The 24,547-nt window shown below is 53.5% G+C and overlaps 2 protein-coding genes across 14 annotated transcripts in view; one reads left to right on the top strand and one right to left on the bottom strand.

The window, feature by feature from the left end:
* Unc13a (unc-13 homolog A) overlaps positions 1–15,192 on the top strand; it is a 52,888-nt gene extending 37,696 nt beyond the window's left edge. For 3 of the 12 annotated variants that reach the window (XM_029559322.1, XM_029559317.1, XM_029559318.1), the window contains 9 exons: positions 178–183; positions 1,860–1,898; positions 2,824–2,853; positions 4,155–4,211; positions 4,477–4,557; positions 5,351–5,498; positions 9,931–10,023; positions 10,325–10,484; positions 11,655–15,192. In XM_029559322.1, the coding sequence (XP_029415182.1) occupies positions 178–183; positions 1,860–1,898; positions 2,824–2,853; positions 4,155–4,211; positions 4,477–4,557; positions 5,351–5,498; positions 9,931–10,023; positions 10,325–10,484; positions 11,655–11,955 (915 nt within the window). In that variant the 3' untranslated portion in view covers positions 11,956–15,192. Of the gene's footprint in view, positions 1–177; positions 184–1,859; positions 1,899–2,823; positions 2,854–4,154; positions 4,212–4,476; positions 4,558–5,350; positions 5,499–6,407; positions 6,966–9,930; positions 10,024–10,324; positions 10,485–11,654 lie in introns of those variants that run through there. The other 9 variants (XM_017795964.2, XM_029559320.1, XM_029559321.1 and 6 more) reach the window with 6 other exon arrangements.
* A 5,830-nt stretch (positions 15,193–21,022) lies between these two features.
* Colgalt1 (collagen beta(1-O)galactosyltransferase 1) overlaps positions 21,023–24,547 on the bottom strand; it is a 17,671-nt gene continuing 14,146 nt past the window's right edge. For both annotated transcript variants that reach the window (XM_008824592.3, XM_017795991.2), the window contains exons 10-12: positions 24,219–24,346; positions 22,673–22,879; positions 21,023–22,482 (exon numbers count right to left, since the gene is read on the bottom strand). In XM_008824592.3, the coding sequence (XP_008822814.1) occupies positions 22,215–22,482; positions 22,673–22,879; positions 24,219–24,346 (603 nt within the window). In that variant the 3' untranslated portion in view covers positions 21,023–22,214. The remainder of the gene's footprint in view (positions 22,483–22,672; positions 22,880–24,218; positions 24,347–24,547) is intronic.

A 24,547-nucleotide genomic window follows, 5' to 3' on the forward strand; every position in this document is an offset into this window, starting at 1 on the left:
AGGGTGCAGAAGCCTCAGCAAAGTGATCGTGTCAAGGAGGTGGGGACAGTCCCCTAGGCAGGGCCAGAGCATGGGGGTCAGTGCCTCAGTGTCCTCTCCGCCTGTGCCCAGCCCTTCTAGGGCCACTCACAGTGACTTATTCCCCCCTCCCTGCCCTGTCCCTATCCTGGCTGGCAGATGATTGTAAGTAGAGACCCGGGTGTCTGTCTGTCTGTCCGTCGTTCACTGTGTGTCTGGATGGGAGCTGTCCCCACCCCTCCCAGCGCGTCCTCCTCCCCCGCCAGTCCCTCCCCTCATCGTGCGTCCTCACCTCTATGTATCTATGTTTGTTGGGGGCGGGCATCGGGAGGGGGCAGAAGGCTATACCCACCAGCCACACCTCCTTCCAAACCAATCAGTGGGGGCAGTGATTTCAACAGACCCCCTATCATGTCCATCCCTTGATCAGAAACCACCCTCTCTCAGAGGCCACCAGGGCACCGTGGTTTCCCAGAGCTAGAAAGAGACAGGAAGTAAGGCCCGTGCCCACATCATGCAGGCTCTGCCATACTATGAGCTGACTTTCATAGACCTAATACAGGCCCCACCCTTGACCTCCTCATGTCCAAGCACTACATTACCCCTCTGTTCCCAGCATATACTGACAGAAGACAGGTGGCTGTCTGGTGGGGATGGGGGTCACCTCCTGGCCTAGCTGCTCTGTGCCCCAGGTTAATCACCTCACCTCCTGGCCTCCATTCCCTAGCATGGAAAGTACAGCTCCATGCAGGAACTCTGAGTTACCAGAAATCAAAGCTGATGATGCATTCACTCACCCCAGTGACCTGTGTCTGCAGACATGGATAAGGGAGAACACAGCCACCTCAGGAAACCAATCCCACCCTCCAGCCCTCTTTGTGGGTGGGCCAGGTTGGACTGCCAGACACTTTACTGTGTCCAAAGCTCACAGGTGCCATTTTCTCAGTGGTACAGCCTGGGTCTTGTAACCGCCTGGTAGTAGTGTGCCACTTGTGAGCAGAATCATAAGAGAACTCTCATTTGCTGATGGCTTCCAACAGGCCTGCTGCTTGTGGTAACTGCTGCTTCAGCTCATCTTCATGGCAAGCTTTGAGTGACAAAGGGTTGATCTTCCCACTGTAGATGAGGAACGCTGAGGATCAGAGATAAACCATCCAGCTCAGGGCCATGTGTATGTGCCAGAGACAGGGCTCAGGTTCACGTCTGTCTAGGCATGGAGCCAGAGCACTTCTGCTCTCTGGATCCAGCAGCTGCCTTTGTACACTAAATGTCAATGGGTTAGATTTTGGCAGTGACTTTTATCTTGGCTCTCTCTAGTTCTGGCTCTTTCCTCCTCTTCCTCCTTTCTCTTCCCCCTCCCCCCGTCCTCCTTTTTCTTCCCTCTCTTCCTCCTCCTCCTCCTATTCCCCTTCCTCATACCTTCTCCCTACTTCTCTCCCTCCTCCTCCCTCTTCCCAAATCCTCCCTCCCTTCCCCTCCTCCCCTCCTACCTCCTCCTCCCTCCCTTTCCTCCCTCCTCCTCTTTCCTCCTCCTCCCTCAGCATCTTCCCTCTCAGTCCTCCATCTCCCTCCTCCTGCTCCTTCCTCCATTTCCCTGTCCTTCTCCCTTCCCCTCTCCCTTGTATCATCCTCTCCTGTCCCTCCTCCCCTCGCCTCATCCTCCTAGTTCCTGTCTCTTTCCTTCCCCTTCTCTCTTTCAAGAGCAAGCCATTGGGGCCTCTGCAGTCCCAGAGTCACCAGCCCCTAGCCAGTGCAGCCACCCTGTCCCTTCGCATGCATGTGTGACAGGGTTCTGCTCTGCAAGACTGGGCCGTTGACTCCCTGTGACATTGTCTCTGCAGGGTACTCTCTTGAGAAAACATGGCAAGGGCCTAGAAAAGGTAATGAAGGCCTGGCTTTCGAGCTGAGTTGTGAGTGTCTGTGAGAGTGACCTGTGCTGTGTGCCCGGGTAGGAAGGTCGGCTGGGGCCTCAGTGGGAGGTGGCTGGTAATCACACCCCATGGGACAGAAGCCAGAGTTTAGGTCGTTCATCAGAGTCGGGAGTGCAACCTGCATGTGTGAGTGCATTTGCCTTCGAACAGAGATGTGTGCACAGCTCCACCCCTCCCGGCAGCTCCCAGGGGCTCCTTCAGCCTTGGCTCAGCGATGCTCTGTGGCCCTCACTGAGATTTTTTTTGCAGTTCCTTTGTTCTGATGGGTGTTTGTTGTAAGGAGATGGGAGCCTGGCAGTGTGTGAGCAGATGCTTTGTGCACACCCACAGAACAGACCATGCCTGTCCATGTACTAAATGAATGTGGGGTCTAGGGTGTAACCGCTCCCCAGCCAGCCTTTCAGGAGCTGCGTGTGGCCGTCTTGTGGAGTGGAGCGTGTGGGTTTGTTTGGGCGTTCTGGACTGTGAGGCTCCCTGCAGGCGTGAGCTGCCTTTTGATAACTAAGTGTGTAGAAAGCCTCTGCATGCTGAGAATGTGGCCGGGTGTATAGATGCTGAAGGAACTTGTAGGACTTAGTTTGTTTTCTGTAGTCAGACCTCCCCAAGGAGGGCTTGAGGTGTGGGGGGGACAGACCTGGAGCCCTGTCCCCCAAGGCATCTGCTGTCAGGGTGGCAGCCTTCTGTGCACCCTCAGAGTCCAGTCTCAAGCTCCCACTTGGAGACTAGGGAAGGTGCCTTAGCTGGGGAGGAGGCCGCTGTGAGACCCAGGAACGGGGCGGGAGCTCACAATGTGATTCAATGAGGCAGGGAAGTCCCACTGAGCATCCTCCCAGTAGCCACCGGAACTCTGACCTCCACCTGGTTCTCTCCACAGGGCAGGGTGAAACTGCCAAGCCACTCAGACGTAAGCCCGGTCTCTCGCTGTCTGTCTGGCTCCCACCCCACCCTTCACCTGCCCCTGCCCCTCCTACTATGTGGTCTGTGCGTCGGGGGCGTCTTGTGGCCCTGTTTGTTATTTCTTCTTCCTCTGTCTGTCTGGCTTGCTCGTGGGTGGCGGGAATGAGGGGGGCAGTGGAGTGTGGAGGGGGCCTAAGAGCGCCCTGCTCCCCACTGAAACACAGGTGGGTGCAGCAAGGGAAACTGAGGCCCATACCACTGGACTCTAGGTACCTCCAACTCACAGCTTCAGGGACTCTTGGGAATATGGGGCTTGGGGGAGTAGGCAGTGTGGCACAGTGGTAGAGCACTGGCCGAGCATGCACTGGGGCTGGGTTCCATTCCCAGCACTAGTAAATACAACTAATAAATAGTAATAATGAGAGCCAGAGGGTGACACTAACAGTAGCAGTTTCCACGTACCACAGCCGTAAATGTCCCACCCAGCCCCACCAGGGTACCTAACACAGCCCTCCCCTCCCCAAGCTGCTAGGGTACTCTTGTTAGCCTAGGAGAGACGACTTGAAGCCCAGAGAGGGGCAGGGCACCACCTGAGGTCACCCAGCTCAGAAGTGGGCTGAACCCTGACATGGGGCTCTCAGGCTGGGACCCTGTCTACACTGATATTGCCTGTGACTCTGTGAGTAAAACTGGATGACAGTGAATAGGACCAAAGATACACTGTGTTCCTTCAAAGCCACAGGGTTGACTCCCCATCTACAGGGGAAACTGAGGCTCAGAGAGATTGAATTATTTGCCCCAGTCACACGACAGGGCCTGCCTGGCTTGTCAGAGCCATAGCCATGCTGGCATCTTCGGGACATGTGGCAGAGATGGGGAATGTGGGCAGAGGCCAGTGTTTGGGGAGTAGTCTTTGTAAAGCTTAGAGTGATGTCCCCATAGAGGGTTGGCTGTTGGGGAGGGATCCCCAAAGCCCAGCCTGGCCTATGGCTCTCCTAAAGCTCCCTAACTTCAGAGCCCATTGCCACAAACAAGCCCATCTTTGGTCCCCCTCATCACACCCTACAACCTCTTCCCTGCCCTTTTCTCCTGTCTCCCAATTGTGGGGTCATGGTGGGGGAAAGCGAGTGGGTAGTAGCCTATGGAATGGGATCTCCAGGGGTTCACAGGGGGCTACTGACACACTGTCCCTGAGACCCAAGTGTTACCTGGAACCTTTGGCCAGGAACCAAGATGGCATACAGGGCTGGGTGGGGGAACTGTTCAGAGGCATGGGCCCTCACCCTGTATGTCTGCTGTTTCCCACAGGGAACACAAATGATCTTCAATGCCGCCAAGGAGCTGGGCCAGCTCTCCAAGCTCAAGGTGAGGGGCAAGAGATCATGGGGGAGGTTTCCTAGGGACAGGTCAGGAGACAGACCCTGTTCACAAACATGAGCACCATCACAAACATCCTTAAATGTTTTGGAAAGACATGTGTTCATGTTCAGCTTGATCAAGGGTACCGATCAACTGTGTACGGCATGCTGCTGTGTGCCTGTGATGTGCTCGGACAACGGCAGGTCAAGACTCACAGACCTTGAGTTGGACTCAGCTTTGCCCAGCTGACCTCTCCCTGCCATCTGTATAGGACCATATGGTACGAGAGGAAGCCAAGAGCCTAACCCCAAAGCAGTGTGCTGTGGTTGAACTGGCCTTGGACACCATCAAGGTAAGATGTACCAGAGGGCTTGAACACAGAGGGCATGAGGACGCAGGTTTGAGGGTGCTTAAACGTTCGGTCTGGAAACAGGTGCAGTTTACTACATGATGCCACATCATGGCTATCCCTGAATTAAAAAGCGGGCTGACTCCTAGCATCTGTTTTAAAGACAAGTGCAGACCTGAACTGCTGAGGACCTGTTCCTTCAGAATTCTCTCAGAACTGTGTTCCCAAACAAGGGCCCGCTCTTTGTTTTTATTAAATAGCATATCCAGCCTGAAATGGGGAAGTGAAAGTGGGATCCTCGTATGAGGATTATGTCCCTCTAACCACTGTCCTCCACACAACCACAAGCAGATGTCAGCAGTTTAATCCCATCTATTGTTTGCAACACAAATTCGATAATCTTCATTGCACTATCACTTCCTACTAATGGCCACCACACTAGCTACAGTGCTTTCTTGAATATACAAAACATCCACACACATGCATGCATTGTCCTGGGTCACGGCCAAGGAAGGGTCATGAGGGACCGCAGCTGTGTGCTCTGGGACCCAAAAGTAGCCCAAGGCCCAGGTGCACTTGTTTACGATATAACGAGCTTTTGACTGTAAGAATCAGTAAAAGCCATTTGTCCAGAATTCTATCCATGTTGTAAAGGTCATCCCCACAAACAGGAAGTGGCAGGGAGATCTTTCCACCAGGGGGACAGTCGGCACAAAGATCCTGAGGCTGGCAGGAGACTCACTGCCAGTCAGAGGGTGCTGCACCGGCAGGCTCACACTGACCACCTGTCCCTCAGCAATACTTCCACGCGGGTGGTGTGGGCCTTAAGAAGACTTTCCTGGAGAAGAGCCCGGACCTGCAGTCCCTGCGCTACGCCTTGTCCCTCTACACGCAGGCTACGGACCTACTCATCAAGACCTTCGTGCAGACCCAGTCTGCGCAGGGTAAGGACCGAAGACACACCCTCCCTGCCCAGCTGCCTGACCTCAAGGCCACTGACTGACAGATGGCCTCTGATATCAAAGGACGGCAGGGACCAGGAATTGATAGACAACTCCTATGACCACCCAAGTGATTGTCATGGAGGGGCGGGACTTCAGCTGTCCAGGGACCAATGAGTGGTTCCTGGTTGATGGCTCTGGGGCGGGACTTATGTGATGTCTAGGAATAAGGAGTGATTGACAGCCAGGGATAGACAGGACCAAGCTGTCATCTGACAACTCCAGGGGAGACCTCTGATGTCAGGGAACCAGGGTATGTCTCTAGCCCTAGAGGCGGGGCACGTGATGTCCTGGGGCTGTGGAGTGATTGACAGGTTCAAGAGCAGGAAGGGGGCAAGTCAGGGTGGTGTGGGCAGCCGAGGGAGTTGTACCTCTTTCTCTCTTTCTCTGTCTTGCTTCTGTCCCTGTCCCTCTCTGAGCTTGATGCAGCAGCTGGGACCCCAGAGCAGGACTCTAGGGTCCAAGTGCCCTCACCAGGGATGTCCCCACATTCAGAATTCCCCCAAAGGTGTGGGCAGGCAGAGGCTGACGGCCTCAGGCTTTGTCCCATGTTGAAGTAGGGGAAGGTCACCATCCATCCTGGGACACAGCAGGGGAGCCCAAGCCTCAGTTTCCCTTCCTGTCCTTGCTGCTTTTGGTGTTCCTGGTGTTCCCAGAGCGGGAGGCTGTCTGTCTGTCCGTCTGTCTGCACTGACGTTTCTCTCCTCTCTCTCCTTCTCTCTCATTTTTTTTCCTCCCTGTCACTTGCTGCCCCTCTCTGCGCCTCCCCTGCCCCACCATGCACACTCCTCCACCCTCGTCTCACTGCTCCCTCCTCCCCATCCTCCTCCTCCCCCCCTCCACCTTGGTCAGTCCATGGTGGAAAGGGGACTAGGTTTACCCTTAGTGAAGAAATTTATCCAGAGAAGGGTACGTGCCTGCGCCTCCCGCCACCTGCACATGGTGCCACCCACATGTGGTGCCTGGTGCCTGCGCCCCTCCCACCCGGCTAGTAAGATGCCCATCCTTCCTCCCACCCCTGGGCCCAGCCTGGCCCCACCTCAGCAAGGGGGAAGGAAGGCTTGCTGGTTCCACACAGGGAAGGGGAAGGAATTCCAAGTCCTTTCTTCTAAAATACACCTCTTAGGCCAAAGACTTGGCAAGGCCCTGGCTTCCATTCCCAACAGTCAGGGGGTGGGGGGTGGAGGCAGCAGATTGTGCTCAGATCCCGGGTCAGCCATTCGGCATGTGTGGCAGCGGGCACCTCCCTGGCTCTTTTTTCTCGTCTGTGAAGTGGGGATTGTCAAGAACTCTATTTCCAAGAATGCCTGACAGCACAAACCTGTGATCCAGTGCTTGGAGGCTGAGGCAGAAGGATCACAAGTTCCTGCCTGCTTTGGACAAACAGCAGGCCCCTGTATCCAAAAGTGTCTCTCCAGCTCTCCCCAGGGACACCTGATGTTCTGTCAGAGCTGAGGGTCAAGGGAGCCTCCTTCTCTTGTGGGGTGGGGGTGGGTATCTGTGACTTGGGGGACAGGTGGGGCTGACAGTCCTTCCCAGTGGAGCCAGCAAACCTGGGGTGGGGGTGCCCCACACAGCCCCTCCCCCTTCTTACTAGCTTTGGACTTGGTCTGCCTCACATCACCATCACGTCTAAGTCCCCAGCTCCCCACGTCTGGCCCTGATTGAGCTTGCAGAGCATCAGCCTGGGAGGGGGCTGAGCATGTGACTGGGGGGGATTGGAGATGAAGAGGGTGGCTGCCTGGGGTGGGCAGTGCCAGGGGCAATGTGACCCTCTTCAGGGGCCATGCCCCTCTGCTCCCTGTCCCTCATCACTTCCTGTCCAGCACAGGTAACCTGGATGGACCTTTGATGACCCAATCCCTCACTTCCCACTTTCCCTTCCCTCCTATCCCCATGCATGGGGTCCCCAGGAGTGGGGAGCTGCCTGGGGGATGGAGCAGAAGGTGGGGTGCTGGCAGCCACAGGTTTACAGGCCCTGCAGCTGTGCTTCCAAGTTACCAGTGGAGGTCAGGACAAGAGATTTGAAGTTGCCCCTCATCGATGATCCCCATCATGACCTACAGGACATTTAAGAATGGTTGAGAAGAGTTGGTCACATGACCACCACACAGGCAGACAAGGAAATTTGTTGGCTGTAGAACTGAGACAGAGGGTTGAGTTGGCATCAGAAACAGCTGCATCCAGGCTCTAAAGTCATTGGTCAGTTGATTTCCATGGAGACCACTGTGGGGTCAGCTTTCTCTTTATTGGATAGAGACAGCCTTGTTAGCTTAGCTCCACAATTGGACTGTGTCTCCTGAGAGTTATAGCTAAGGGCTGGAGAGATGGCTCAGTAGTTTAGAGCTCTGGCTGTTCTTGCAGAGGACCCGGGTTCAGTTCCCACATCCATATGGTTAACCCACCCACATTGCTAACAACTGTTTGTAACTCCAGTTCTAGGGAACCCAACACCCATTTCTGGTTTTTGGTGTTTTTTTTTGGTCTTTTTGAGACAGGGTCTCCCTGTAGCCCCAGCTGTCCTGGAACTCACTATGTAGACCAGGCTGGCCTTGAACTCACAGAGATCCCCCTACCTCTGCCTTCTGGGTGCTGGGATTAAAGGCGTGCGCCACCACGCCCAGCTTCTGGCCTTTTTGGACATTACACAGGGGTGCACTTACATTCATGCAGGTAAAACACTCGTACACATTAAAAAAAAGAGTTACGTCCAGGGCCTGGAGAGGTGGCTCAGCAGTTGGGAACAGACAAGTTTGGTCCTCAGTACCCACATCTCCAGCTCCAATGCCTCTGGCCTCTGTGGGCACTGCACTAACATGCACATACACAAACATACATATAATTAAAAATAATAAGGCCAGGGGTGATGATGCACACCTTTAATCCCAGCAATCAGGAGGCGGAAGCAGGTGGATCTCTGTAGGATTGAGGCCAGCCTGGTCTATATAGAATTCCAGGCCAGCTGGGGCTAGGTAGCGAGACTCTGTCTCACAGTATTTAATTAAAATAAATAAATTACTGGGTATGGTGGTGCACGCCTTTAATCCCAGCACTTGGGAGACAGAGGCAGGCAGATCTCTGTGAATTCCAGGCCAGCCTGGTCTACATAGCATGTGGTCAGCTGGGGCTACAGGGAGACCCTGTCTCAAAAAGACCAATAAATAAATAAATAAATAAATAAATAAATAAATAGATAGATAAAATAAAATCTTGGAGCTGGAGAGATGGCTCAGTGGTTAAGAGCATTGGCTCCTCTTGCAGACGACTAGGTTTGATTCCCAGCACCCACATGGTGGCTAACAACTGCCCATAACTCCAGTTTCAGGGGATCCGACACATTCTTCACAGGTACTGTAGGACATGGAGGTAATACACTCATACACATTAAATAAATAACTTTTAAAAATTAAAAAATTAAATATTTTTTTTAAGTTACAATCAAATTTCCAAGGTCAGTTCCTATTGGCCCAGCCTGGGTTACATGACTGAGGCAATCTCTGCAGCCCTAGGCAGGCAGTGCTCTGACTGGATGGCTGTGGTTACACTGGCCATCCCTCGGTGAACTCAGAACTAGGGCTCACTCTTCCTGAGCCTCGGGGTCTGGAGCTGTTCTCGGTGGGAATGTGAGTTTCTGTGTTAGATCAAGAGTCAGGACAGGGGAGCCAGAAGGTATGCAGAGGTTCCCCCACTTCTGGAGAGGCATTGGTTCTGAAGGTACTGTAGGGATCCTGTGGAGTGAGGGCACTGGGCTGAAGTAGACACAGAAGAGGGACTCTGGAGAGACACTGCAAATTCCCAGTGTGATGTGAGCCTGGGGGGGTGCGGCTATGAGCAGAGGAGGGCTGGGGTCTAATTTAACAGGACTTGCTGGTGCATTGAGAGGAGCCAGGAGGGAGAACCAGTGAGGTCAGTATCCAGGCAGGAGCAAAGGATAGGTCAGATTCTGATTGTGGTTTTCAAACAGGCAGATGGATAGAACTTTCCAGAGTCCCAGTAGGTAGGGAGGGAGTGAAGACAGAAATCAGGGACACAAGTCAAGTTAAGGACACAGAGGGAAGAAATTGGAGAGGAGTGGCTATGGGTGACTCAAAACCACCGCATCACAGCTGGCACAGGTGGCCAGGAAAAGGCAGACAACAGAAGCATTTGGCTCAGAGGGTTTAAGAAACTGGTCTTAAGCCACACAGTATGGCAGTGAAACGCCACAACTAGGATTCTTGGCTTCCCAAGGGCACCTGCCACACTGGGGCCCTCAGTACCTCCCTGTGAGGGCCGGTGACCTGGTGCTGCCAGCACATGGTGGGGGAAGTGGCCAAGGTTCGTCCTGCCTGGGAAAGAATCAACTCATATCGGGCATCTTCCCCTACCCACCCAGGCTCGGGTGTGGAGGACCCTGTAGGTGAAGTGTCTGTTCACGTGGAGCTGTTCACACATCCGGGGACTGGAGAGCAGAAGGTCACAGTGAAGGGTGAGTGGCCTGAGGGAGGTAACTAGACTCGGAGACACTTAGGCCAAGGGGGAAAGTTTTGGTTTTTTTTAATGGTGTAGGAGACTGAAATGTCATGGGGTGATTCTGCTGCAGGCATGGCAGCAGGCAGGAATTCAGGTGTCACTTCTCTTTCTCCATCTCTGCCATGCTGTTCTGTTAGCCACAGTCAGCTAGAGGGGCATGCTGGGAAATGAAAGCCTTGTTTTCAACAGTCCTCGAAAAACCAAAGTATCTATTTCTGTCCCACTGGTGAGCCTGACTTCCACCCCACCCCCAACAGTGGTGGCGGCCAATGACCTCAAGTGGCAGACTTCTGGCATCTTTCGGCCATTCATTGAGGTCAACATCGTTGGGCCTCAGCTCAGTGACAAGAAGCGAAAGTTTGCCACCAAATCCAAGAACAACAGCTGGGCACCCAAGTACAACGAGAGTTTCCAGTTGTAAGTGTGGGTGCTGTGGGAGCCATCTGGAGTGCTGAGGGTGAGCCTAGCCCTCTAGGCAGGGGCCCGGGCTGGTGGGGCAGTGATACCTGGGCATGTGGGAAGGGACCTCTCGGTACAGCAGGGGCATGAAGGGGACTTTCGGATGCAGATCCCTCTAGGACAGACAGGTCCTGGGGGGGGGGCCTTATGGAGGGGAAGATGGCAGGAGGGGCCTGGGGACAGGAATGAGATTATAGTATGAGACTGCCGCATTTGGGGCAGTCAGCTCCAGCTCCTGGGACTGCTCCAGCACAAAGATTGGGTCTGGTCTCATGGGAGTGAGGGTGGTGGTTAGGGCTACATGGTGGGGCCGATGGGCTGGGGACAAGAGGGTAGATGGGGATGAGTTGGCAGTGGGGGATCCCGGGGCAGTGTTGCAGGCTGCCGAGGACAGAAGTGCAGAGGGTGGGGGATGCTGAGCTGGCATAGCACAGTAGGAGCCAGGGCTCCCAGGGAGCTGTTGGAGGGGCTTTGGGTGGGAAGGGCACACAGGGTACCTCAGATCTGAGGGTGCAGCTTGAGTGTGGCCAGGAGATAGGGGTGAGCCAGCAGTGGCCAGGAAGGCGAAGTGTGGGCGTGGCCAGGAAAGGGGGCGGTCGTAGACGTGGCCAGGAAGGAGAAAATAGGAAAGTTGTGAGCGTGGTCTCAGGAAGTGGTCTAGGGAAAGGCGTGGGCCTCAGTGACCCCGCCTGAGGCCACAGCTCTGGCCTTGGCAGACGTGTGGGATTTATCCTGGATAGTGGCCTTCCTCATGGGTTCAACATGAGGGATGGGATGGGTCTTAGCCCAAGAAGGGGCGTGGCCCAATATGAAGGGCAGGGCAGGCCTCCCTCTGGGCCCAGCATGAGGTGAGTCTGGCTTGCCCCTGTGGATAGCACAGGGAGACGGAGCCTTTCAGGGTGACCCTTCCAGCAGGTGGGCATGATTTAGTGTGTGTGGGAGTGGCCCAACACGAGGTGGGGAGTGCCTCTTCTGGCACGCTTCCCAAGGCCCAGGTTGAGTGGGCGGGGCCAGCAGGGTGAGTGAGGTCAAGGGTGGGCGTGCCTCAGAGGGGCAGGGCCGGCCGTCCGTGGGCTTGTCTCGAGCCGGCATGGCCTGGCGGGGCTGGCTACCCCCTTCTCCCTGCAGCTCACTGAGCGCCGACGCGGGCCCTGAGTGCTATGAGCTGCAGGTGTGCGTGAAGGACTACTGCTTCGCGCGCGAGGACCGCACGGTGGGGTTGGCCGTGCTGCAGTTGCGGGAGCTGGCCCAGCGCGGGAGCACCGCATGCTGGCTGCCGCTCGGCCGCCGCATCCACATGGACGACACAGGGCTCACGGTGCTGCGCATCCTGTCGCAGCGCAGCAACGACGAGGTGGCCAAGGAGTTCGTCAAGCTCAAGTCCGACACGCGTTCTGCCGAGGAGGGCGGTGCCGCGCCTGCGCCATAGCGCGCTGGGGGGGGGTCGGTAAGGGTCGGACCACCGAGCAGACGTAGGCCTCGCCCCTAAAGGTCTAGCCCCTCCCGAGGCCACGCCCTCCCTCTTAGTGGCCTTGGTTGGGGATGGGAGGAAGCCCCGCCCCCGAGGAGGCCACGCCCCAGGCTCTGGCGGGAAGCCCCGCCTCCTGCCCCCTGGAAAAGCCATAAAGAGGGTCCCAGTACCCTGGTGCCCGGGACCAATTGCTAAGTGTGGTCTCGGTTCCCCAGGCGAGGGGCACGGATGCCTGGGGTACCCGGAGGCTGAAGGCATAGGGCACTGAGTCCCCTTTGATGTTTGTGCAAAAAATTAATTGGGGGTGGGGGTCTCTAAAGCACATGCGCCCTAGGGCGCCACACCCGGAGGCCTAAGGGGCGGCCCGCTTCCCTGTGGGGTATCTCCCCCACTCTCCCACAAACCCGGTCCTCATAGCCCAGCGAACGCACCGATAGGTGCCATCCTCGGTGGGCTGAGCCTGGCCAAACGGCCCAAGCCCCCATCGCTGCTAAATCCCCTCTTCCCCCTATTTCTTCCCCTAGGAGGATCCCCCCGCCAAGGCCCCCATTGAGTCCTCTGGCTGCCAAACCCCTGTCCCCAGCCCTTTCTCCAGGGACTCAAGCCGGAACCGCCTAGAACTCAATGTCCCACCAAGACTGAGGGCTTGGGGTCCCTGGACCCAGGCTCCCACATCCTTTGGCCTTTTTCCACATTCTCCACGCAGGAAAGGACAGAAAGAGACCAGAAACTAGAGGTTTGTGTGTATATGTGTGTCTGTGTGTGTGTGTGTGTGTGTGTGTGTGTGTATGTATGTGGTGTGCCAGTTCGATCACATGGACAATGTTGGCTCAGAATGTCATTCAGCCGCCCCCATCCTGGATGCTGGTGCCGGCAGGACCCCTGCATGCCTGGAGCTCTGCCTCCAGCCCACAAATTTGGCTGAGAAGTTAGTTCATGCAAGAGGCCTTCACTTGAGCCTCAGGGTTGGCTGGGCAGTTGTCGAAGTTGCACACTACACAGGGATCTTGGCATCTCTAAGGAGGCCACATGCAAATCCTAGGCTACTGAGCATGATAGAGTTCGTTGCCCCTTTTCTGCCTGGCGTGAAAGGGCTGTGTGCCCCATGAATTTTGAAGCACGAGATGAGGAGTCATCTGTGCCCAGAGGCAGGATGGAGGCTCTCTTACAGGATGGGGTTTCATCCAGGGACAGGGTGCTTTGAGACTGCTCCAGGAGGGAGGGTGATATGACTCACTTGATGGCACTGGACACCAGGAAGGGGCGGTGGGCTGTGAGGGAGGTCAGCCTTGGAAGTCTTTTGAGTGGCAGCAGGAATGTGAACTGTAGGACTGTGTGACAGAAGCAAGAGGGTGCCAGAAAGTTCCAGAGAGAGAGAGAGAGAGAGAGAGAGAGAGAGAGAGAGAGAGAGAAAGAGAAAGAGAAAGAGAATGTGTGTGTGTGTGTGTGTAGCCCAGGCTAGGACTGTTAGGAATCTCCTCTACCACAGACTTGGTCACCTTCCATACAGGTCACAGAACAACTGCACAAACTGTCCCTCAGGAACTCCTGCTTCTGCCTGTGTTCAGATTGGCCCTAATGTCATGACACTGGGGAGTCTGTCTGGCTTAAGCCTGTTGGAAGCTCCAAGTTTCCCCAGAATAAGCAGCTGTCGGGGAATGAAGGCAGGTTGTGCTAATTGGAGTGATGTGGCTGAGGGCCGGTGTGTCACCATGCACATGCATGCCTGTCCTGCCAGCTTCCTGGGCCGTGACATAAGCCAGGCCCAGTTGAGCCCTGGACTACCAGGATTGAGGGAGAGGAATGAGCAGGGGGTGGGTTCTGACAGTCTAGGCTACAGAAGGGCTAGAGAGAAAGTTTCCCCAAAGCTATCCAGCCTGGGACGTCCCTATGAGCTTTCCTGCCTGCTTTGGAGGACCTTAGCAAATGGGCCCTGCTGTGGTCCTGCGCCTCTCCACACTAGGATTAGAACCATGAGGAAGCCTGGCCTGGCCAGAAGCAGGAAGCCGACAGCAGGTCAGGGTGGGAGGAGCCAAAGCTGGGTTCCCAAGAGACATAAGGACAAGGTGGGACCCCTTTAATCCCAGCACTCCGGAGGCAGAGGCAGGGGGATCTCTGTGAGTTCAAGGCCAGCCTGGTCTACATAGTGAGTTCCAGGCCAGCTGGGGCTACAGGGAGACCCTGTCTCAAAAAGACGGAAAAAAGAATTAAAAGACTCAAGGAGGAAGGCAGGTTTAGGGTGACAGCTGCAGAGAGGGCCGAAGGAGGGAGGGGTGGGAAGTAGGTAAGAAAGTTAGGGGAGCTGAGGGTGTGGCCCCAGCCTAGAATCCCCCAGTGAGGGCCTGTGGACAAGGCCTAGTATCTGCCAATTATGCACTGTACCGGGTTCTGTATCCAGCACCCCCGCCATATTAAAAAGGCAGCACCGCCCTGCCTTCAGCTCACCCCCAACCTGAAAAGAGTCAGCACATGAAGGGGTGCCCTCTGCACCCCCACCAGTCCCTCTTGGAACCCAGGGCCGGTCGCCTCACCATGCCCCTCCCCCATCAGACATGCAAAAAATTAAATCCACCCAGAACTCCTAGGGACCTCTCTCGGCTGAGACCTCAGATTCTCCCGGGTCCCAAGCAGCCCCCTGGGGTGGGGCCTGTGCTGCGGGGACCGGGGCGGGACGGGACTTTCTGGCCCCGCCCCATTCCCTGAGCTTCCTTCCTAAGAATCCTTCAGGACCAAAGCCGGCTAAGCTTACCCTGGTCGCTTTCCTTTTGCCTTTTGTTTTGAAAAGCGAAATGGAACTGAGTCAGGTCAGACCTCAGCCCCGCCCAGCCAGAGGCTCTGACGACGCAGGTGACAGGCGGGGCGGCCCCTGCACCCCAGACGGTCCCCGACCCCCGAGCCCTGGCAGCCCCTCCACTCGCCTTTCTTAGCATGTGACTGCAAATGTGGACTCCAAGCGGTGTTCTTGGGGTTTTTTCCGTTTTGTTTTTGGGTTTGTTTTTTTTTTTTAAGGTTCACTCTGTTGGTCCGGTGTCTTCCGGGGCGCCCTCATTTATCAGTCAATAGGTGACTTGGGACACGCGTTCAAAACACCCGGGGAGTGTTCATGAGTGCATGGCGTTGAGGTGTTTTGCACTATTCTGACTTTTTGGTCTCTGTAAAAATATTTTATTAGCATTAAAAAAAGAAAAAGCACAGCGCCTCGGTGCTGGCTGGAGTTCTTGCGGTCCCCGAAGTCTAAACCTCAGCCAGAGCTGGCGGGATGGTTCAGTGGGTAGGGGCACTTGCCGCCAAACCTGGCAATTTCAATTCGAGTCCTAGGACTAACACGGTGAAAGGAGGGAACCAACGTCTGAAAATCGTCACGCTGATGCACATACACACACAAAATAAACGTTAAAACATGCCCACCAAGGCCAGGGCGTGGTGGCACACGCCTGTAGTCCCAGCAGTTGGGAGGCAGAGGCAGTCGGATCTTTGCGAGTTCGAGGCCAGCTTGGTCTCCATTAGCGAATCCAGGCCAGCTGCGGCTACAGGGAGACCTTGTCTCAAAAAGATCAAAAAAACAAAAAACAAACAAAAAACCACCATGAAGCACGTCAGCCAGTCCTGAAGGGCGATACTGTCTGTGCTCCCAGCACTTAGGAGATTGAGGCAGGAGGATGGCAAGTCCCAAACCAGCCTGGGCCGTAGACTAAGATTGTCTCCAACTTGGGGCTGGAGAGATGGCTCAGCAGTTAAGAACACTGATTATTCTTGCAGAAGACCTGGGTTCAAATCCCAGCACCCACATGGCAGCTCACAACTGTTCATAACTCCAGTTCCAGGGGATTCGACAGACTGTTCTGTTCTCTGCAGGCATTGCAGGACACGGGTGCACTTACCTACACACAAGCAATACACACGCACATAAAATAAAAATAATAAATATGAAAAAAAGGTTGTCTCCAACAATGTAGTGCTTGGCGGGGCTGAAGCGACGGCTCAGTGTTTAAGATCGCTTAACGCCGGTTCAGAGTTCAGCACTGAGCGCCCAGCTCCTACAGCTCACAACCGCTTGTCACTTCAGCTCTAGGGGATTCAGGGCCTTCTTGTGGCCATCACCCACATTGCACTCACATGCACAAACCCACATTACTCAGATAAAGAAAAATAAATCTTTGCTGGGTGTGGTACTACACACCCTTAGTCCTCAAATTTGAGAGGCGGAAGCAGGTAGATGTCTGTCAGTTCCAGGCCAGCCAGGGCTATGTAGTGATACCGTCTCAAGAGCCAGTGCTCTTTTAAAATATTTTTCATTTCTTATATTTTATGCATATGAGCGTATTGCCTGCGTGTATGTGAGAATGCCATACAATGGTAATGCCACGGAGGTCAGAAGAGGCTTCGGATTCCCCTGGAACTGGAGTTACGGACAGTTCATAGCTGTCACGTGGGTGCTGGGAATCGAACTTGGGTCCTCTGCAAGAGCAGTCAGTGAGTGCTCTTAACTGCTGAGTCATCTCTCCAGCCCATATTTATATATTTTTATTTTGCATGTATGAGTGTTTTGCCTGCATGTATGTAAGTGCACCCCTGTCATGCATGTCTGCCTGCAGGGGCCAGAAGAGGGCATCAGATCCCCTGGAACTGGAGTTATGGATGGCTGTTAGCTGCCATATGGGTGCTGGGAATTGAACCTGGGTCCTCTGCAAGAGCAGCCAGTGCTCTTAACCACTGAGCCAATTCTCCAGGCCCAAATGAATATTTTTAAAACATCATCTTAAAGCTTCTAAAAAAATAAAGGGAGGGCTGGAGTGAAGCTCTGGGATTATAGTATTGCCCAACATACACAGAGTTGGGGGATCCATTCCCAGCACCACAGAAAAATAGAATAAATAAAATTAAAAAAATATATATGAAGGGGCTAGAGAGATGGCTCAGAGGTTAAGAACACTGACTGTTCTTGCAGAGAACCCAGGTTCAAATCCCACATGGCAGCTAACAACTGTCTGTAACTCCAGTTCCAAGGGATCCGACAGCCTTTTCTGTCCTCCACGAGCATTGCACTACGCGGGTGCACTTACCTACATGCAGGCAATACACTCATACACATAAAAAATAATAATAAAATATTTTAAATATAAATAAATAAATAAAACAGTACAAGGGCTGGGCTTTGGCTGAGCCCTAGAATACCTGCCTGCCTGCAGGAGGCCCTGAGCACCCCCCAGCAAAAACAGATGAAACAAGTCAATGAAAAGCAACTTCATTTTCCTCCTGCTGCATTTAATTGGCCCTGAGCGACCTTCTCAGCAGAGGCAGAGACCATCTCATCCCACCGAGGGTTCCTTAGCGAGCTGGGCTTCCTCATTATATTTCTTAATGCGCCTGCCATAGGTTGGGGCTGTGGAACCGACCCCTCCCCCAATGTTTGGTGAATACTTTTGGCTTCAAGTAACAACCACAAGGACTGAACATAGAACACACAGCTTCAGCCTTGAGTTACACAAAACGCAGCACTTCTGCTTCCGGATGCACAGGAAGGTTGTACACAGCTGGAAAAACTGATGGTGTTGCAGCAGCCACCAGGAGTCAGGAGTATCTATGTGTGTCAGTTTGTGGGAAGACACCACCGATAAAGGAGGGAGGGTGCAGTGTTCAGAGATATAGATCAGGGAAGGTGACACTAGTCCCATCCCACCAGCCCCTGGAAACACAGGATGCAAAGCACTTTCTCTGCACCAAGCTGGGATCCAAATCCCCGACCATGGGCACCTGCCAGAGTCTGCAAGGTGGCAGGACCTCCATTGCGGCCAGCAGAAGCAGCTGGTCTGGGATACTCAGGGAGGACCTCACTACTGTTGAAAGGCCAGTTCCACTCCCAAACCCAGCCCTCTGCTCTGTCCTAATCTATAAAACCAGGAACCAAATCTGCCTTTGCTTTTTTTTTTTTTTTTTTTTTTTTTTTTTTTTTTTTTTTTGTAGCCCCAGCTGTCCTGGAATTCACTATGTAGATGAGTATAGACCAGGCTGGCCTTGAACTCAGAGATCTGTCTGCCTCTGCCTCCCAAGTGCTGGGACTGCAGGCATGCACCACCACGCCCGGCTACATTTGCTTTAAAAAAAATTTTTTTTTATTATTTTTATTTTACGAGTGTATTGCCTGCATGTATGTGAGTGGACCTGTGCCATGCAATGCTGCAGATTCTGCTGGAACTGGAGGTAAGGACAGTTCATAGCTGCCATGTGGGTGCTGGGAATGGAACCTGGGTCCTCTGCAAGAGCAGCCAGTACTCTTAACTGCTGAATCACCTCTCCAGCCCCTCCAGCTTGCTTTTGTCAAGTTTTACTTGCACAAAATTATGTTCATTGACAAACTATGGCCCCTGGGCTAAATCAGGCCCAGAGTTTGTGTTTGTCAACAAAGTTTTATTGAAATGCCACATGATGGCACATACCTGTGATCCCAGCAGTAGGGAGGCTGAGGCAGGAGGATCACCATGAGTTTAAGTTTGGACTACATAGGATGCTCAGATACAGGACGAGACACTATCTCAAGTCAGGTCAGGTGTGGTGGTACATGGTTTTAATGCTAGCACTTAGGAGAAAGAGGAAGGTGGATCTCTGAATTTCAGGCCAGTCAGAGATGTATAGTGAGACCCTGTCATAAAAATAGATGACTAAATTACAATTAGTACAATGGAAATTTGGGGGCTAGAGATGGCTCAGCAGTTAAAAGCACTGGATGTTCTTGAAGACCGGGGATCGAATCCCAGCAACCACATGGTGGCTAACAACTGTAACTCCAGTCCCAGGGGAGCCAACCCCCTCTTCTATCCTCCTTGGACACGGCACACATGGGCGTAACACTCATACATATAAAATAAAAACAAATACATCAAAAACATTTTTCTTTAAAATGGATTTTTAAAATTTCTTCAAGACAAAGTCTGATGTAACTCAGACTTACTTGAGTTATGCAAAAGAAAATGACCTTGAGCTCCTGATCTTCCTGCCTCAGCCTCCCCACAGCTAGGATGACCAGCTTGGGCCATTTGCTGGGTTTGGGGAAGTTGTTTGTAAAATAGGTACAAGTGGCTTGCTAGCAAGATGGCTCAGCACATAAAGGTGCTTGTTGCCAAGCCTGACAATGAGTTTGAGCCTGTGGATCCACACAGTGGAAGGAGAGAACCACCCCACAAGCTGTCTACTGCCCTCCATGTGTGTGCTGTGGCATGTTACATGCCTCTGAAACGAAACAAAAATAAAACAGGTACAGTTGGATCACATGCTTGGAAGAAAACAGAAAGTGGCCCTCTGGGTGTGGGAGTTTGTCTTCTGAATCTTCGTCCTGTTTGTTTTTGGTGCTGGATGGAGTTTACCCCTTCTGCTTGTTGGGCAAGCCTCTACCCCACCCCGCCCCTGTGATTATTCTTTCAACATTATGTGTGTACCAGAAGACCAAGGTCTATGCTTTTAAAGATCCATAACAATCAACCAAGGGCCAACAAGATGGCTCAGAGGGTAAAGGTGCTTGCCGCACCAAACCTGAATCGACTCTCCAGGACCCACATGGTGGAAGAGCCAACTACCACACATTGTCCTCTGACCTCTACACGTGCACATACACACACAACAAACATTGAAAATGAAGCAACACAGGTGGAACTGCTCAGGGGTCTAAATCGAATGGGGACTAAATGTTTTTTAAGCTCTCCTTCTATGCCCTGCTCAGCCGGCATTCATACTACCTTGAGAACCCTAAGTCAACCAGAGATGAATCACAGTCCATGTGAAGGGGAAGAAGCCAGGGCCGGAGCCAATGGGAGAGCACCTGCCACGCATGCATGAAGCCCCAGGTTCATCCCCAGCACTTTGTAAACCAGACGTGGTGTGTGCCGGTTATCCCAGCACTCAGGAGATGGAGGCAGGAGGATCAGGAGTTCAAGGCCATCTCATCTTCAGCTACACAGAGTTTGAGGCTAGCCTGAGCTACATGAGACCCTGTCTGAAAAATAAAAAATGAAACAGACACTAGAAAATGTTTGCTGGTTCTGTGCAGACACTACATGGTTAGAGAGGACCCTGAGCATGTGGCTGTTTTGGTGTCTGTGTGGTCCTGGAGCCCATGGCCAGCGACACCCAGGGACACCGTGGCACAGTTAGTGAAGGCACAATGCTAGGCACTGCGTCTGAGAGCATGCTCTAATTTTGCTCTGCCAGCACGCCTGGCTGTGAGTCCCAATTTTGCCCATAGCAGTCACACACCATCTGTGCTAATTTATAAAAGGACGCATGTCCCTGTGTGCAGAGCCCTAGGATCCTGAGAAGTGGTGAGCCAGGTCAAAGCAGGCTTTGCAAAGGAGACACCTGTCCTGCTTGAACTGTCAGCTCACAGTCCTAAGAACGGAGGGCCTGCCCACACCACGTTAGCCTGTAGCCATGTCTGTGGGGGACTGGTGTGTTACAATTGATGCAGGGGACCCAGCCCACCGTGAGCAGCTCCAACCCTAGGCAGGTGGTCCTGGGCTGTGTAAGAAAGCTGGCTGTGCAGGAGCCTGAGAAGGAACAAGCAAGCAAGCAGCGTCCTCCAGGCTCCTGCCTGGGCTTCCCTCAGTGTCAGGCTGTGACCTGAAAGCCCAAGATGAAATAAACCCTTTCCTCCCCAAGTCAGTGTTTTATCACAGCAGCAGAACAAAACCAGAGCAGTGTCCCCTCGTCTGTGGCTGTCTGCTCAGGCTACCCATCAGCCCCGGAAGGCTCTTTCCTGCATTCTGTGAGGGATATACCCCCATAACCGGAGCACTCACTGAGGAGCGTTTCCTTGGGGACCCAGACCATGGCGGCCCCCCACATCATTTGGAAAGATTCCTCCCACTGGATACTTCCTAGGTGCTTTGTGGGTGTGCACGGACACAAGACTTGAGACTCACCCTCCACACTTGCCTCAGTGCCTAGTGACTTCTGTGGCAGCCGCCTGCAAGTTCCACTTCTCCCCCAAATCTTGACCGGTGGGGACAGAGATGTGGGCAGAAAGTTGACAGACTTCAGTGAAAACCACCCAGGCGCATTTAATAAAAAAAATAAGCAAGTTATCCAGGAGCCAACCTGGAGAACAGTCATCCCAAAGGAGGCAGCACACCGTTCCACCTCCTGACATTTGGGTTTGCTTTGAAGGCACAGCAGCCACCCTGGCCCTGTTGGGAAACATCCCACCCAGACCAACAGCAGCACCCCAGGCAGCTTGGCCCCCACAAGGCCCCAAACACAGGAGCAGGCAGGGGACACCTGAGACAAGGGCTGACAGAAGCAAGGGGAGCCAGGCTGGGCCAGGAGGCCCATCCTTATCTGTGACCCCTCCAGGGGAGCTAGCAAGCAGCTGAAGCCTGGGACCCCAGCAGTTACCCGGGGGTGAGGTGGGGGAGGAGTGACTCTCCCAACCCTCTGGGCAGGGGGAGGATGTTGTCTGCACAACAGAGTTGGGGGAGTCAGCTCTTCTACACCACCAGGAGTCCATAAGTTATGGCACATCACGGGTGCTTGATAAATGCTTTTTGTATAAAGGGACCAATTTTGTTCATTTCCCTGTGCCAGCAGTTGGCACAGAACCTGTCATATGGGGTGAATTATAACGCTGATTCTTACTGTGAGCACTGCAGCAGTCAGTGTAAAGGGAGCTCATTAAAGTGACACATACCATGCTTACCTCTATCCCCAGGACCTAGCTGAGCTCCTGACACACAGTAAATGCCTGATAGGTGTCTGAATAAATGAATGGAAGTGTCATTCTCATTTTGGTAGTCCCAGAGCCTAGAACAGTACTTAACACACAGTAGGCACTCAACAAATACTTGAATGGATTTAAAAGCAAGTATGTATCCCTAATACCTGATTCTTAATCTGATCAATAAATGCCTGATGAGCAAATCCATTGCTGATAAAGAGAATTATCTCACCTCTTTTAACTTGGAACCTGGTACAGTGTAGGTGCTTAATATATGTTGGAAACATAAACAAATGAAAGTTTGTTCCTGTCCAATCTCCTCATTCCCAGTCCTGTTCTTGGTATGCAGTAAGCACTCTATTAATGCTGCCTGTGTGGTAGTGGCTGCTGAGCAAGAAGACCTGGCTGGATAGCACCCTGCATGTGGGGGCTTCTGCGGTCTCCCCTGCTGTCCCCAGCAAGCATGTGAAGGTTAGACCTGCAGTGTCTGCTTTGGCTTTTTGCCAACTGTCCCTCAGAGCTCATCGCGGGCAGCACTGTCCAACGGGGACTGGAGCACATCTGAGTTCTTAGCCTCATGGCTCAGTGCCTGCTGTTCCCGCATCTTCTGGGACTTGGCCCGGTCCCAGTCGGTCTTAACCTGTTCGTTGTTCCAGACAACTGAGGTCTCGGTGTCACTCACGTAGCCATCGTCCCCTGTGTAGTGTGTGGGGTAAATGAGTAAGGGCTCCACAGAGAAGGCACGCAGACTGCGGGGAGAGAAGTGGGCCTTGTACTCTGACCTGAAGGAAGACAGGGGAGATGAAGGGAGGGGGATGGAGGTCAAGTGGCTGGAGAAGGAGACCCCTCCACTGGGTCTAAGACTCCTCTTCTCTCCCTTCCCCTTCCTCTTCCACCTCCCACTCCAAAGTCCACGCCCCAACCTGGTGAGACCTCAGGATCCCAGCCTGCCCCTCACCAGTGCCCCCTTACACTGGGTGTTTGTCAAACATGACAGGCAGGAACTCGTCAACAGGCAGCATTTTGGCCAATGGCTTGGCATCAAGCAGCTTTCGTGCACCTTGCAGGGAGATCACATAGGCCAGTGTCCAGTAGGAGTAGTCGGCCTCCACCAGGTTCCTCACTCGGGGCACAGCCTTCTCAGGGTGCTCCACCTGCATGCGCTTCCGGCCCACGTAGCTGGGGTGCAGAATCAGAGACTTGTTACATGCCTCCCATCCCCCAGAGTGCTAATGCAGAAAGCCAGGAACAGTTGGACACAGGGACATTGGGTAGGAACCAAGTCACCCCACGAGGTCCAGGAGGCAGCAGGCTCAGTGTGATGGGGTGGTGGGGTGAACCTAGGACACACGGCAGCTGGTCAAAGGGAGTGGATTAAATTGACTTCTCTGTTTTTTTTTTGTTTTCCTAAGACAGAGTCTCTGTCTCTGCCACCTGTATGCTGGGCTTACAGGTGTGTGCCACCATGCTCAGCAGTCTGTCATTGTTCGGGGTCAGAGTCTTGCTATGTAGTTCTTGCAAACCTGGTACTCATTACATAGTCCCCAGTCATTTCAAAATCATGGCAGTCCTCCTGCCTCAGCTCCTGAGTGCTGGAATGCAGGCCTGCACCTTGCCCAGCCATGCTGACTTTTTGAAAGGTACTGAGAAGCTATGGGATGTTCCGGGTCTCTGTGGAGCAGGTCACTGGGATTTTCTTTCAGGCTGAAGTTGCTCAGGGTTCACAGAGCTGTGAGGCATGGAGCTGGGCGGGGGTGATCGGGAATGAAGGCAAGGTTCATAGTCACATTAATAACACAGCCAGGGTTCTGGAGCAGTGAGTCTAGAACCAAACTCTGTGACTGCTCACGGGAGGGCGAGGGACGAGGAAGAGCCAGGGAGAACAGGGGTGTGTGTGGAGGGAGGTGGCGGGGGCAGGCCAGACAAGGCCACCTGCACAAGATTCCAGAGAATTCTCTAACTATCCTGGTCACACATACATACATCCCAGAGCTGGTTTGAGGTGCAGGCCCTGAAGTCATGACCTCACATAGGAGACACATGTAGTTCTGTGCACCCCTGCAAGTCAGGAGCATTCCCAGTATGTCCAGGCCCCGGTCCGCATTGCCCATGCCCTTCACCCACACCACATATTCCCAGGTCCAATCACAGTCATACCTAGACATGTCTCCAAACCTCAACCATGCCTATAAGCCTGACATGACCCAACTTTGGGTCACCTTTCTGAAGACCTACTCTGGGAACATGCTAAGCCCGGGAGCCTCATGAGCCTTCTGGCCACACCCCTGGCCATTTATTATCCTCAACCACAATCTTGGACCCATGGCACTGAGTCAGGGACTTGTCACACTCCTCCAACCCCCAAGAGAATGATAACCCAAAAAGTTAGGGACAGGGCAGGCTTAGGGGACTTTGGTAGGAACCAAGTCACGCCCAGGCCCAAAACACACTAGCTCCAGGCTGTGCATCGGCCCTGGCCCTGCCCTGCTAACATGTCCACCCTGTCAGCTCCACTCACATGAGGTCCCAATCCAGCCCTTCACGCTCCACATCCCGCATGAGGTTCATCAGGCGCCTCTTGAAGAAGATCTCGAAACGCAGGTCATCCTCAAATACCAGTGATTTCTGCAGTCCATGATCCACCACCTGAAGGAGAAGCCCCAAAGCTGGAAATACTTCTTTTTAAAATATTTTATTTAGAGCCAGGCGTGGTGGCACACACCTTTAGGCCTAGCACTCGGGAGGGAGAGGCAGGCGGATCTCTGTGAGTTCAGGCCAGCCCTGGTCTACATAGTGAGGTCCAGGAGAGCTGGGGCTACAGAGAGATCCTGTCTCAAAAAGACCAAA

The sequence above is a fragment of the Nannospalax galili genome, unplaced genomic scaffold (genome assembly GCF_000622305.1).
Source record: "Nannospalax galili isolate Female #2095 unplaced genomic scaffold, S.galili_v1.0 scaffold529, whole genome shotgun sequence".
NCBI classification, from domain to species: Eukaryota; Metazoa; Chordata; class Mammalia; order Rodentia; family Spalacidae; genus Nannospalax; species Nannospalax galili.